At 33.4% G+C, this 15,212-nt stretch overlaps 2 protein-coding genes across 2 annotated transcripts; one reads left to right on the top strand and one right to left on the bottom strand.

Moving 5' to 3' along the window:
* Positions 1-23: 23 nt before the first annotated feature.
* On the top strand, positions 24-3,684 carry HELRODRAFT_188683 (hypothetical protein; the record flags this gene model as incomplete). Its single annotated transcript, XM_009021543.1, has 12 exons — positions 24-256; positions 324-436; positions 552-612; positions 686-734; positions 878-1,002; positions 1,347-1,433; positions 1,701-1,743; positions 1,810-1,904; positions 2,390-2,512; positions 2,669-2,816; positions 3,076-3,153; positions 3,449-3,684. Coding segments are annotated over exons 1-12 (1,209 nt in total), but the record flags the coding sequence as incomplete, so codon positions are not given.
* Positions 3,685-7,897: 4,213 nt separating this feature from the next.
* On the bottom strand, positions 7,898-11,637 carry HELRODRAFT_188682 (hypothetical protein; the record flags this gene model as incomplete). Its single annotated transcript, XM_009021542.1, has 4 exons — positions 7,898-9,197; positions 9,379-9,457; positions 9,928-10,056; positions 11,378-11,637. The coding sequence occupies 4 exons, from the start codon at positions 11,635-11,637 to the stop codon at positions 8,079-8,081; spliced, it is 1,587 nt and encodes a 528-aa protein (XP_009019790.1). The 3' UTR covers positions 7,898-8,078.
* Positions 11,638-15,212: the final 3,575 nt, after the last annotated feature.

Below are 15,212 nucleotides of genomic sequence, written 5' to 3'. Positions count from 1 at the left end.
TGGGCAGAACACCGGTTAAAAACGACGGCGGGTGACTTAAACTTATTCAAGAAAAATTCTGTTTTTCTGCTCGAAATTTCTTCATTTCACTAATTTTCCGGTTCAAAAATATTTGCAAAGTTTAATTTACTTTAAAACTTTGCACTCGTCTGGGCTAAAACTTTTAAAAAGATATTTTAAAGTTTATTTAAAATTAAAATAGAATGCTAATGGGTGTTGAACAACCTCTCCCCTCCACTATTCCTTCAAAAATGAAGTTAGAACTCAATTAAAATTAATTGTACGCTAAAAGTCTTTCGTAAAACTTTTAATTTCTCTTACAGAAATAGCAATAAAATAGTTGTAAAAAATTTGCCGACTAACATTACAAAGGATGACGCTCAGTCCCTCATTAACAACTATGGCAACGTCAAGTCATACGCCTTGAAAAAATTAGGTACTGTTTTGAAATTTTCCTTTAATTTTCGAATATTAATGTCTCCTTTATCAAGAATTTTCAGTTAAATATTCTTATAGAACTGACAGGATAATTTTGAAAATTCCTACTACAGCAAACAATTCAAGTTTACAGTGCTTGGAAGTAACATTTGAGTCTCATTCTGCAGCTTTAAAGTATTGTTCAAAAATTCTTTCTTATTTTTCATGAAATATCCTCATTTCTAGCCATTTTTAAATTCTGTTTCAGAGCTTATGAAGGCTTACAAAATTTTACGTTCAGAGGATCTTCACTCCATGTATTTTATTTGCATTTATTTTAATTAATTTATGTACACTTTGTAATATAAATTGTATATAGTAATTTATCTGTAAAACAGAAACTATCCAATAGTTTTTGCATAATTAAAAGCCAACAATGATATTAATAATATTTACGTAGGTTGAATTTGCTGGTATGAACAATGGAACCAGTGTCAACAACAACAGTGCAGTAAAGTTAGGTAAAACTCAAAGCAAAAGTAGCACAACTGCTTTCAATTCCAAGTTCAACAATTTGCCTCTTAGGTTTCTGACTTCAGATATTTTTATTTCATATTTTGGTACCATTTGTAAATTATTTCAATGAAATATTCGTATGTTTTGAGTGCTAGTGACTATTTTTTAACTGTGATTCAAGTTCTTGTAGTGGCTAAGAAACTTCCTTTTCAGTTTTAAATTTTATATTGCTGATACATTTTTTTTCTATTTTTTCAACTTTATGACAACCTAACTAAAGCAAAACCTCAGTAATATACATATACAAAACATATTAATTGTATGTATAATTGTATAGTATACAAATTATTTTTTTGTATACAAATTATTTTATTGCATACAAATTGTTTTATTGTATACAAATCATCGTTCAGAGTCTTGATCCCAACACAATTTGTTGGTGCCATCATTGGAAAGAAAGGACTGAACATCAAAAATATCACCACAAAATGCAAAGCTAGGTAGTAATTGGTGTACCTTCCTATATACCTTTTGTACTATCTGGTTAATTCTGCTTCTAATATAATAGTGGTGTTGTGTGTGTGTGTTTTTGTAGTGTGTGTGTGTGTGTGTGTACTTTTAATATTTTATCAGTATTTAAAGAATGTTGGAAATTTCGATACTTATTTAATAAAATTTTGGTTCCTTGTGAAAAAAAAAGTCTCAAACATGTCTCAAAAGTTGTTATTATGCGGCAGTAAAATGTAGAAATCATTTAATTATGAAAGGATTGATGTACATGGAAAGGAGAACATTGGATACACTGAAAAGGTGCTGAATTGATTTAGTTTTTGGTTATAAATTAATTAATTAGTTTTAATTAAATTGATTTCTTAGATGATATCCATATATGGTCAGCAAGAGAACAGAACAGCTGCTTGTAAGGAGATTCTCAAGGTTCTCGTTCAGGAAAATATGTTTGGGACAAAAGGGTTGGTTGGTTTGCTTCTTTGTTTGTTGGTTTGTATATATATATATATTTGTCTGTGTCCCTGTGTGTCTTTTTATGCTTACTTATTTTTGCTTATGTTTTGTTTTAACTTTGAAAAGTTTTTTCTACTAATATTTGAGTTTTTTTAATATTTTTAAGTTCACAAATCAAAGTTACTTGTGGCTTTGTTTCGGCTATCCATGTTTGTTTGATTTTTCATTTGTATATACATTTGAAATCAATTTGTAAACTTGAACAGAAACAAAGGAACATTACACGTAAACACACCCATGCTAGAAACTTAAGCACAATCTGTACAAACATAAAAAATACACAAGATTAAAAGCATGCATGCATGTACACACACATATACATGCATAAACACACATGTACACATACACACACATACATACATACCTGCAAACGCATGCGCATTGCACACATGCATGCACACACATACATACACATGCTAATATATAAACACAGAGCCAGCGATATAGTGCTGAAGATGTTGGCAAATGATCAGTACTGTGGTCGCTTAATAGGCAAGGAGGGCAGAAGCATCAAGAAGATTAAACAGGACACATCTACAAAGATTGTTGTCACCAAGTTTAAACAATTATTATTTTATTACCTTTGCTTTTTATTGGTGGACTTTTTTTATTTACCATTACAATTGTTCTTTGCTGTTGTACATTGCAATTGCTAATCAGATGAATGATGCAGTGTTATTTAGTTTTCATTCTTCATGCTCGCTTTAACTAGTATCCAGGATGTCTCAGGAATGTATCCCGATCGCATCATCTCAATTCGTGGCAGTGTGGATGGTGTGTCGGCTGCAGAGGCTGCCCTCTCATCAAAACTGGTCCAATGCATGGAAAATGATTCTCTCAAGATGAATGGTTTGCCAAATGTTGGTTTGGCTTTTGTTAATTTTCTTTCTATCTAGCGTCTAGTTTGTTTGTGTTTACTGGAAATTTTTTTACATCACTAATAATGCCCACAGGACATTTTGAACTAGTTTAAATTCTCATGAACATAAATATCCATCTATCTAACTATAATTTAAACTTTTCTGAAATTTTGTTATGTAAAAAATTTTACAACACTTTGGAATGATTTGTTAAATGCAAATCCCATTTACCTGACTTGCTTTAACTTTGCACGCGCAGAACATGTCCCTACTGACAGCAAAATCTCTTCATGGTATGCCACATGCCCTCATGCAACATGGCAGGAATAATGTTGTGGTGAGTGGTCACTGTTGTTGGCTTGTTGGGCTGCTGCATTCATGTGTCCGTTTTGTTGAATGGTGGAGGGATATTTTGTGAGGACGATCTTAAGAGGATGTAATGGATTTGTGATTAGGATAATGATGATATGATATTTGATGTGGTGGTGAAATTTCGTAAAAGCAGAGTAAAAATATGATATGTAACGACATGACATGACATATGATATGATATGATATGATAGGATATTATATATTATATGATATATGATATATGATATGAAATATGATATGTTGTAATTCTCACCAAACAGAACCAGATGATGATGCCAATGGGCACCAGTCTTCCTAATGCTCTCTACCCGACTGGCGGCGTGTCCAGCAATAATCTGCCTCACTATGGTTTCGGAGATGGAGGTCTGGGCTACATGTTGCCCCCAGTTGAGATGTGCCAAGTCTGCATACCTAACGCCGCGGTTGGGGCCTTGATTGGCACTGGAGGGGCGAACATCAAGCAAATGATGAGGGAATGTGGGGCTTATATCTCGGTTGGTTGGCTCCCCGCATATTTATTTCATATTAAATTTCTACACACAAAAAACGTCGTATTTGGCTAGTATTTGCCAAATTATAAACATGCATTTTCAACACAACCGCATTGCAATTCTTCATTTGACATGCCAGGTTGAGCCAAAGATTGGCGAAGATATCCTGCAGCCATCTTCTGATCGAGTGGTAACCATAAAGGGCTCTCTTGGCGAATGCTGGAGGGTCAGTTGATTACATATTTTTTGTATCTTTTTTTGTTATAAATTATTTTTCTTAATCTTTCATCCGACCCTCAAAACGTCGTATCATTCAGGGATGTTTCTTGGTTTTTGAGAAGATGAAGCTTGAGGGATTTGCAGGCATGGGAGAGGCGCACTTGAAGACATTTGTGAAGGTGCCTCGGGCAGTTGTCGGTAGGTTGATTGGTAAGAGAGGGCAGAACGTAAGAGAGATTCAGAGAATCAGTGGGGCCATCGTTCGACTGCCTGTTGATTACAAGCAGGTTGTTTGTTTTATTAACCGCTGTTTGTCATGGAGACTTGGAATTGCCTGTCGTTTTTGATCATGCTGTTGTTTTCGGGGGTTACGTTGATTTTTTGATGACGATTTTGTTGACTTTTGAGTTGCACAGGGCTGATGAAGACGGGGATGGAAATGAAAATGATTTTGTCGCTGTAAATTATCTGGAACATTTTTTTTCATGAAGATGTCATTCATTTGATTTTTATAAAAATACTTATCACGTGCCTAACAACAGATGAAACTAGATTATGAAGACAGAATCCGTAAGCATAATCTTCAAGAACTCCAGCAGCAGCAGCAGCAACAGACTGACAACAAAGCAATGAACTTTAACAACAGCAGCAGCAGCAACGTTAATGACGGAAAGGATATGAAAAAGAACATGAGCGGAAAGTTGAATGAGCACCTGAATTTCACCTCCCCCTCTGTAGGTATCTCCGTTGAAGTATTTGGAGACTTCCTGTCTGTTCAGGTGACTATCAGGAAAAAAATTAACTACAATTTCAAAAAAATAATGTTTCTTCATCCCGAATTTTATATAAACCCTTATCCTAAAAAACACTGACAGCGCGCTCACATAAAGATAAAATCTCTGGTGAACTCATTGACCTTTCCGCACGGCAGCCACCAGCATCAGAACTTCGCCAGCAGCAGCAGCAGTCGCGTCTTGTCAAACGTCATGAAGAGGTCATCGTCACATTATATGACCGGCAGAAATCAAGCTCCTTCTCTCCTCGCTAATAATGAAACCGCCAACTGCAGCGGCTGTAGCGGCAGCAGTGGTACTAGTAGTAGTGCCAGCATCCCATTCAGGCCTCATTAATGATGACGTTTGTTTGTCATTCTTGATTGCTCGCTTGCTTGGGTGGTTGGTTAAGTTGTGGTGGTGAGTAAATGTTATGATGTGATCTGTTGTAGTTATCCAGATTATCATAGTAGAATGTCATATTGGTGTTGATGTGTCGTAATTTAATGTGGCGAGTTGTGATCGTAGTATAATGTCATCCGATGTGGCTGGTATAGTATGTATGTATATAAATATTTATGTTACTGGTTTCGTTGATAATGTTCTATGATGAGGACTGCGTTAATAAATTGTTTTTACAACTCTTGCACCATGGTTAAGTGCTGTAACTATGATGAAGATGATGGTGTAAAGATGATGATGGCTGTCGTGGAGTAATGATGTTAGGTAGGATATGACGATGGCTTGTTAATATTGTTAACAATTTGTATACTGAGTGTATGTATTTTTCTTTTTTATTTTACTTGCTTAAAATTAATTGATTGATTGATTACTTATTTGATTAATTAATCAATTAATTAATTAATTGGTTACTTATTTGATTAATTAATTAATTAGTTGATTGATTAACTGACTGATTACTTATTTGATTGATTGATTGATTGATTGATTGATTGATTGATTGATTGATTGATTGATTGATTGATTGATTGATTGATTGATTGATTGATTGATTGATTGATTGATTGATTGATTGATTGATTGATTGATTGATTGATTGATTGATTGATTGATTGATTGATTGATTGATTGAGCAAGAATGGATACTTCTTTCTTTTGTTGTTTAATTTATTGAATAGTAATTTATTTATTTTCTCCTGTCATTTATTTAATAATTTATTTAAGTGAAATTCAAACTTGCCAGCAAAATCTAATTAATTTCTTTAGTTGAGCTGTTTTATTTTGTTTCGAGAATTAAATGCTCGTTTCTTTTTTATTTATTTTTTATAAAGTAAATTAATCAGTTTATTTTAAAACTTTCTTTTAATCATTTATTGAGAGATATTTATTATATTTACAACGCGCTTATTCTATTGTCCGTCTAGTTAATTTAAGTTCGTCTTATATGGAATTATTGTTGAGTTTATACGGTTAGTTTATTTTGTGTTTCTGATTTTAATTATTTATTTACTGTGCACTATTCATTTATTGGTACGTCGATTGACATTTTGGTTTCTGTTTATGAACGGTGTTTGATGAACTGTTGGCTTATTTCTTCTTCTTTTTTTAATGTTTCCAAATTACGCAGAAATACAGTTGGTGCCTGTTTTTGTAAACATTTTTGATACATTCATTATACCTACAATGTATCATCACTTGATAGAATGGTGCATTTGCATAACTCCTCTGGTACTAAAAAGTTGATTCTGTATGAAAATTAAGAGCTAGCTTAATATTAGATTAGATTAGATAATGCTTTATGTTCGTTCGTATCCGATATGTGTTTTGTTACATTTGTGTTTGTGTATGTTGTTGTTCGTTCGTTTGTTTGTATATATATATATATATATATATATATATATATATATATATATATCCGGTTGAAGTTTCTAAATACGTACTTGAATATTTTACAATAAAAATATTATACGTGTGTTTTAATGCTTTTTTGCCGTTAAATATTTGATGGATTCATTTTATATACGTTTTGAATGCTATTATCTATTGTCAATTTCATATACGTAGTTAAGTTTGATAATATTTCTAAATAGTTGTTTAAGTCTATTGATTTGGTAATACCAATAAACGATTAATGAGCTTTGTTTTACTGCCTTTTCTACCGTGTCACGCCTTATTAACTTCAAATAAACCTCTCCAAATTAGCGCTTGTGAATAAAATTGATAAAAACAGGGCGTATGAAGTGACGAAGCACTCGAATTGAATAAAACTATGGATTCCAACACTGATTGGTTGCGCCATAAAACTATTAAACACACACTCGCAAATAATACGTACGTACGTACTTATTTATAATTGATGCGTGTACTTTATAGCCGGCGGAGATACTCACACGCAACGCAATTATTGTGCACAATCTAGTGTACAACTATGCACAGTCGTATTTTGAGGTGTACAGATGTACGTATAATATAACTCTATGATTGTATAGGTTTGTGTATAGAACCGCAATTCGTATACAAAACTGAGGACTGACTTTCAAAATTGTGTTTATACTGTAACAGTGTAAACAGTAAACAATAAATGATTTGCTGAAAATTGGAACAAGATTGTTTCTATTAGTATATCGACTAGTTGGCATGTAATACATTTCTTCGAGTGTATGTGTGCTGGTGTACAGGTTGTATGTTTGTACCATATGTATGTCTAAGTGTATGTGTGTGTGTGTGTATGTGTATGTGTGTATTTGTATGTTGTGTTGTGTCAATATGTTAAGTCAGCGTGTACGTAATTATACACTATAAATTAAAATAACATGCATACATATATATATATATATACATATATATATATATATATATATATATACCAACATATATATATATATATACATGTACATACGTATTAAAATATATCGATAACGAAAAATTTTTATGAAAACAGTTTCTAAAAGCACTTGAAATAAAAAATGAAATAAGAAGGGTAAAATATGGAAGAAAATGACGCGAAGAACTTAAGAACGTAACATGGCTACATCGTTTGCCGTGCACCAATGCTTGAAATGTTTTGATGGAAAAAATGTTCACCGTTTAAATTGCAAGTTTCATATTTAGATGTACTTGGGTCTGTTTTTTGCTGTTTGTGTGTGTTTGCTTCGCTACGTACCTGTCTGTTTGCGTGTGTGTGTCTGTATGTGAGTTGAAGCAGCCAGTGTGTTTATCAAGTTGTAATTCAAACTGAACAATCATTAAGCAATATTCACTTGAGTTTGTTTGCACAATATTATAAAATATATCGCTAATACTTGAAAGAATGACTTAAAAATTATATCTTCAGCCAGTCAAACGCGGTGGTCAGATCAATTTTTAATGCTCTACTCTGCAAAACAATATAAATTTATGTCAATATACGTTTAAGCGTAATTGGTCGTTGAATGTTTCATGAATGTTCATAAATTTCCTTTATTCAGTGGGTCGCCGTTTGGAAGGCTTGAGCTGTAATTCATGCCACTCTCTTCATCTTGCAACTCGACGATCTTCGTCAACTTGTTAGTGAAGGTGATTGACGTCGACCTACTGCTTCTCATGCTGGACATCAGGTTCTGCTTTCTGCGGGCTTTGCATTTCTTGCACGTGATTAAATCCAGCCACTCGTTCAACATTTTGACCAACTCTCTTCTGAAGCGTTGACCGGTGAGGCAGTAGAGGAAGAAGTTAATGGCATGGTTCAGCACACTCATCTGGAAGAAGAAGGCTCTGGCCTGCCTGTACGGTGTCCTCGATGAAGGCGTGTCCATCAGGTGCTTCATGTTGGAGAGGATGATGCTGGGGTATACGCAGATGAGGAATGCTATGGACGTGCTGAGACACATGAGTGTCGTCTGCGTCATGCCGGAGGAGTTCTTGGAAGGAGGTGCTGCCAGGTGGTTGGTCTGGCTGGAAGCTGTGCTTGTCGATTCATTCAAATGACTCGATCTACTGGCATCTTTAACGAGTTGTTTAGCATCAAGAGAAATTCTTTCGTTATCTGAATCAGTTGGACATTGCATGACATTTTCTTCTTTGACTTTGGCTATCCTGATGGACATGTCAGCAATTTTGGAAAAAACCGACACGTTACTCTGCCGCTTGTGCACTTTCATCTTCCTACTCATCTTCACCAGGCTGTATATTATCGCCACGTTGCAAAAGCATATGATGCAGAATGGAATGATGGATATTGTTATCAAAGCTATCCTGGGACGTATCTTCGATTCGAAGTATCCGAGTCGACCGCAGTTTGTTTTAAGCACCGACACCGTGACGACGGTTTCATTCAGTACTATCTCTCTAGGTGAATGGTTGGAAACATTTCCAGTAGTTTCGATAGACGAGGACGTTGTTTGAGCAGCATGTAGGTGGCTCTTCAATACATCAGTCATCAGCAAATGTTCAGTTGAGTTTATCGGCAATGTAAAATTTTTGCTCTCATACATCGGACCTCGCGTCCAGAATATATGAATATTTTTCCCCAGTAACAACAATGCCACAATGACTATCATGCAGAAGGCTCTTTTTGGCAAGCAAATCTGCAAAGAAAAATCGGTTATGTTATATTTTTTCAAGTAAAAAATCATTTGAACATTTCAAATTAACGAAACTTTCTTAGCCAGCCAACCTTTTCGAAGCATCGACTAATTTATGAATGAATTTAAATAAATTAGAAGAAAGCAAAAAAGAAATAAATTGAATAGCTCATCTTGAAGCAACCTTTCTCTTGAAGAGAGGCAAGCAAACGGCGATGAATCGATCGATTGTGAAGAGGACTATCAGCCAGATGGCTACGTCACTGAACCAGTAGAATATGCATTTCTCAAACTTACAAGTCCATCTGGACGATTGGATAGATTAGATAGATGGATGGATGGATGGATAGAGTGTAAGATGGTGGATGTATAAATGAATGGATAAAAGAATAAATGAATGAATGAATAAATGAATGAATGAACGAACGAACGAACGAACGAACGAATGGATTAATGATTGAAAGTTATTTAGTTGGATGAATAGTTGCAGATGGACAGAATAATAGATCGATACATGTAATTCATTTACAATTTTGTAATGCCTAATACCTTCTCGATAAATATGAAATAAAAAATTCTTCTCAAGTTTTCACTTGACTCTACGACATAATTTTCTTCCTCTCTTGAAGATCTTGTTATAGTGCCCTCACAATTTAACCATATATATATATATATATATATATATATACAAATTAAATTTTAAAACCAGTTTTTAAAATGTCAAAAATCCCACTTGTTAAGTTCGCCAAAAGTGCCTATCCGAAGATGCATAAAGACTTCCGGCAAAACCCTGGAAACCAGGGCAAGAGTGTCAAAGATCCCTAGGCCCACTAGGTACACGGCCGTTGTACTGTTCCTCATCCTGATTGGATGATGAGATGGAGTGGATTTATAATTAGGTATTAAGAACAATGTTAATAATATCAATAATAATAACATTAATAACGTCAATAATAAATAATACCAGCAACAACAACACAAATAATAATTGTAATGATATAATGATGATGGTGATAATGATAAACATGAGGTGAGAAGATAACGATGATGACGAGGAATGTTGGGTGATGATTAGGAGTAGGATAATGATGACGACGATGACGATGGTAAAGATATTGATGATGATGATGATGATGATGATGACGACGATGATGACAAAGAAGAAGTCTGATCAGGATATGGTTTAGAAATCAAAGAATCATAGCCATTTACGAGTGCAAACGTATTTGGATATTTTATCAGCTAGGATGTTGTAGGGTGAGCAGTGTAGAATAACGAAGATTACAAATAATGATGATGATGAGGAGGAGGAGGATGACGTGATGTGACGATAATGAAATTGTGATATAACGATGAAGTAATAATGACGTCAAATGATATTGCCAGCTTTTGGTGATAAAAACGGAAATGGCTTGTTCGTAGCGAATAATGACTATTAAATAATGAAAATAATACTTACTTTAGCGATCAAATTGAAGATAAGCTAATATTAATTTTAAGTGTGTCAACTAAATACACAGATATTGTCCTCTTAATAACTTTTTCAGATATAATTCATGACGAAGCTAAACAACTTCGAAGTTTGTGACGACGATGATGACGACGACGACGATGATGACGACAGTAGAGATATATTTTGAAAGAACTACATACAAATAGATTGTATATGCAAAAAAGAACATTGGAAGAGTTAATTACGCAGAGTTGGAAAAAACGATACGGAGAAAAAAATCAAAAATTTTCAAGTTTGCTAATAGTTTTCCATAACAAAAATCCCGACTTCCTTCTAACAAAAACAGTATCATTTTATCATTCTTCTTTTGTGTAAACAATTTTTTCTAGTACTGCATCATTTATCAATCAGTCAGTCACAGAGCGTTAAAGCAATAGCTATATTTATATATGTTTTTCGTCATTTGGATTTTTATGGCTCTTTGTTATTTTTATTTTTTTTTTATTAACGCAAATTGTTTTTTTGCACGTTGATGAACAGTTAAAATCCTTCTAGGTGCAGTTTGTTTATCTACTTCTTCATGAAAAAAACATCGAAAAAAAAGAAAAATACGAAAAAAGACACTAAAAACCAACGTAAAAAACTGATTTAAATTAAAATTAATTTAACCTTTTAATGTTGAAAAATATTTATTTAATTTTTAATAAAAAATACTAACAAAACAGCTAACTTTTTTCGTCGCATGACGCAGATGATGAGTATGTTGCCAATACATCCGAAGATGAGAATTAAGGGAGAAACGTACAGCCATGGGAATGAGTAGTCTCCATTTATGAAGGATTCTTCTTTTGTTCTGGGATTTGCTGCTGTTGTTGCTGCTGTTGTTGTCGGCGTTGTTGTTGTTGTTGTTGGAAAAAATGAAAGATGGATGGTGTTGTCGTTAAGTGCTGTTAGTTGAGTTGTTGTTGAGAGGCTGTCGTCGGCCTCCATCTTATGTTGATGTTGTTGTTGTTGTTAATGTTGTTGTTGTTGTTATTGTTGTATTAGTTGTTGCTGAGTATGATTTTTATGGTTCGCTATGGGTTGTTGTTGATGACTGATGGAGTTACTGATGTTTTTGCTGTTGACTTTGTTTTATAAGTAGGAATAGTTGTAGTAGTAATTGTAGTAGTTGTGGTTGTTGTTGATGCTGATTAAAATGTTCTGTCGTTTTTCGTTAAGTCTCTTTCTCTCCCTCTCTTTTTCTCTCTCTCCTTTTCTTTCTCTCTTTCTCACTTTTTGGATTTACAAAAATTAGAATATGAACATTTGAATGAGAATTTGTTCTCTATCATTAAAATCTGATAGCAATAAGCAAAAGGTATTTATTTATATGTAATTTTTACATACAATGTTGTTAGTTTTATTAATATATATTATTTTTAATTAATTAATTAATAAATTGATAAAATATTATATAACTTTTAATTAATTAGTAATACATACATAATTAGTAATAATTAAATATCAGAATACACGTACAACAGGTTGAAACGTTGCTATTACAGAACTTAATTAGCCTACACGACAAAATATTTTAGGTAACCAACTTAGCGTGTTTAATAATTTTTCAATCATATCAGATCAGATGCAGGCTTGAGAATTTATATTAATAATTCTCTCTTTTTCTCTTTCTCTCTCTTCCTTCATCTCTTCCTCTCTCTCTCTCTCTCACTCTCTCTTTATCTTCATCATCTCTCTATTTTCTTTGTCATCTTTAATGATATTTTTACGTTCAATAGTAATTTTTGTGGAAAGTTATTGTGGCTACGTTTGATGTGGCAATTTAAATGATGTAACGACAGTATGTTTGTCTGTGTGTTTGTATGTTTATTTGTTTGTTTGTGTGTTTGTATATTTATTTGTTTGTGTGTTTGTTCGTTTGTGTGTGTGTGTTTGTGTTTGTTTGAGGGATGGTACATGGCGTAAAATTTGTTTTAAAACCAAACCGGAAATTTATGAAATTATTAAAAATGCAATTATTAATAAAAAATACGTTTGTATGTGTGTGTAATTGTGTGTGTGTGTAATTGTGTGTGTGTGTGTATATGTGCGTAAAATTGTGGTATAATTATTGTGTAAAGTTTCTTAATTGGGGTAAAATTTCAACGCAGGGCGTTTTAACTTTCTGGTTATATTTTTTCAATTGTGAATCTGTTAAAAACCGAAAATAATTAAGTGAAAGTGAGAGGGAGAGAGAGAGAGAGAAAGAGAGAAAGAGAAAGCGAGAGAAAAAGAGAAAGAGAGAGAAATAAAGATGAAATTTTAAAAACTTAAGACTACAGAAAGCATGAATGTGTGTGTGTATATAAGTGTGTGTTTGGGTGTTTGTAATTTGAGGATACAGAATCATCATTCTATCTAGAGGCAGTATGAGTTGAGTGTGTGTACGTGTTTGTATCTGTGTGTGTATCGTTTGTGTGTCGTGTGTGTGTGTGTGCCGTGTGTGTGTGTCGTGTGTGTGTGCCGTGTGTGTGTGCCGTGTGTGTGTGTAAGTATATGTATATACCACCTGTTGTTTATTCATTAGCTCTTTTGTTTGTGCTCAAGCAATTTGCATTAGAAATATGTTTTATGATACTGCAAACGTGTATTCAAGGTATATGTACTCTGAGCATTTTCATAACACTAAGTAAATATGATGACGACGACGATGATGAAATAGATAATACAAACACGATTCCATTGATGATGATGACGATGATGATGGTGATGATTGATATGGTGATGATGACAATTGAAATGATGATGATGGTGATGATGATGATGAGGACGGTGGTGGTGATGACGATGATACTGACACCGAACAACTCAATTGTTTCTTTTAAAAAAATGTTTACGCTCCTACTTGAATGAACGAAAGTACGGTTCATAGAATAGAATAAAAGAATTAACTAAAGCGAATACAAAATAGATTTAAACAAATGTGTGGAACGATGAAAATTGAGATAAATAGATAGATGGATTGAAGAATGAATGAATGGATACAATATCAATCGATACAACCAATACAATACAAATGGTACTGAATATAGATACAACATAGATACAATATATTATCAAATATATATATACACACACCTCATTATTATATAGTTTTGATTAGATAAAAAAATGAATAAACGATATGTAGATGGATAGATAAAAAATTGATATATATATAGCTCTTAAAACTACTAGTTGTACTACTACTACTACTATTACTACTATTACTACTAATACTACTACTACTACTACTAATAATAATAATAATAATAATAGTACTACTACTACTACTACTACTACTACTACTACTATTACTATTACTACTACTATAACTACTACTATAACTACTACTACTACTACTACTACTACTACTACTACTACTACTACTACTACTACTACTACTACTACTACTACTACTACTACTGTAGCTGTTAAAAATTGAGCGCTACGTGTAATTGCGAGAAACAGGATAGAATGGGGTGATTAAAATTAGCCGCTTACGTTGCCGGCAATGTTATTGTTATTGTTGTTATTGTTGTTATTAATATTATTATTATTGTTGTTGTTGTTGTTGCAATCGTTATTGTTGTTGTTGTTATTGCAATCGTTATTGTTGTTGCTCTTGTTTTGCAATCGTTATTGTTGTTGTTGTTTTCAAGATTGTTCTTATAATATCTTTCATTTGCCATATTTTTTTTTAAACTTTACCTATCGCACTGACATCTGATTCAATATCTTTTTATCAATAAAATCAACCTTGTTACATAATTGTCATCGTCGTCCTCGTCGTCGTTGTCGTCACCATCGTCAGCAGCTACAGCAGCAGAAGCAGCAGCAGCCACAACAACAGAAACAGCAACTACAAAACATTGTTATCTTCACCATCGTCATCATTGATTGCATCCATGGTTAACATCATCACCGTCATAATTTTTTTCATAATTTTTGTGCTTGTCATCATCGTCATCACTTCTACTACCACCACTGCAACCACCACCACTGCAACCACCACCACCACCCACACCATCACCACCACCATCATCATCATTATCATCATCATAGTCATAGTCATCGTCATCGTCCTAGCTCTCTTAATTATCGCTACGTACGTTATGAATGAGACTGGATGAATTGTTTGAGGATAAAGGCATTGTCTCTATATCTGTTTATTAATTTCAGTATTGTGCCTTGCCTATATTCCTATGGTTTTTAATTACTACTACTACTACTACTTCTAATACTACAACTACTACTGCTGCTGCTGCTACTACTACTGCTTCTGCTGCTACTACTACTGCTGCTACTACTACTGCTGCTACTACTACTGCTGCTACTACTACTGCTGCTACTACTACTACCTTCAACTAATTTTTATAATTATTTATTTAGTTAATTTTTTTTTATTATAATACTTGAAATAATTTTCTTGCCAAAATTATTCCTTTAACAGTTGTTTTAACTAAAATTTATTAAATAGGCAGCAACTGACATTTTGCAGAAGAAAATAATGATGTGTGCGTGTGTTTGTGTATGTGTGTGTC

The sequence above is a fragment of the Helobdella robusta genome (genome assembly GCF_000326865.2).
Source record: "Helobdella robusta unplaced genomic scaffold HELROscaffold_3, whole genome shotgun sequence".
Lineage (NCBI taxonomy): Eukaryota > Metazoa > Annelida > Clitellata > Rhynchobdellida > Glossiphoniidae > Helobdella > Helobdella robusta.
Note: the sequence above shows the minus strand (reverse complement) of the source record. Positions and strands in the feature narration are given on the sequence as shown.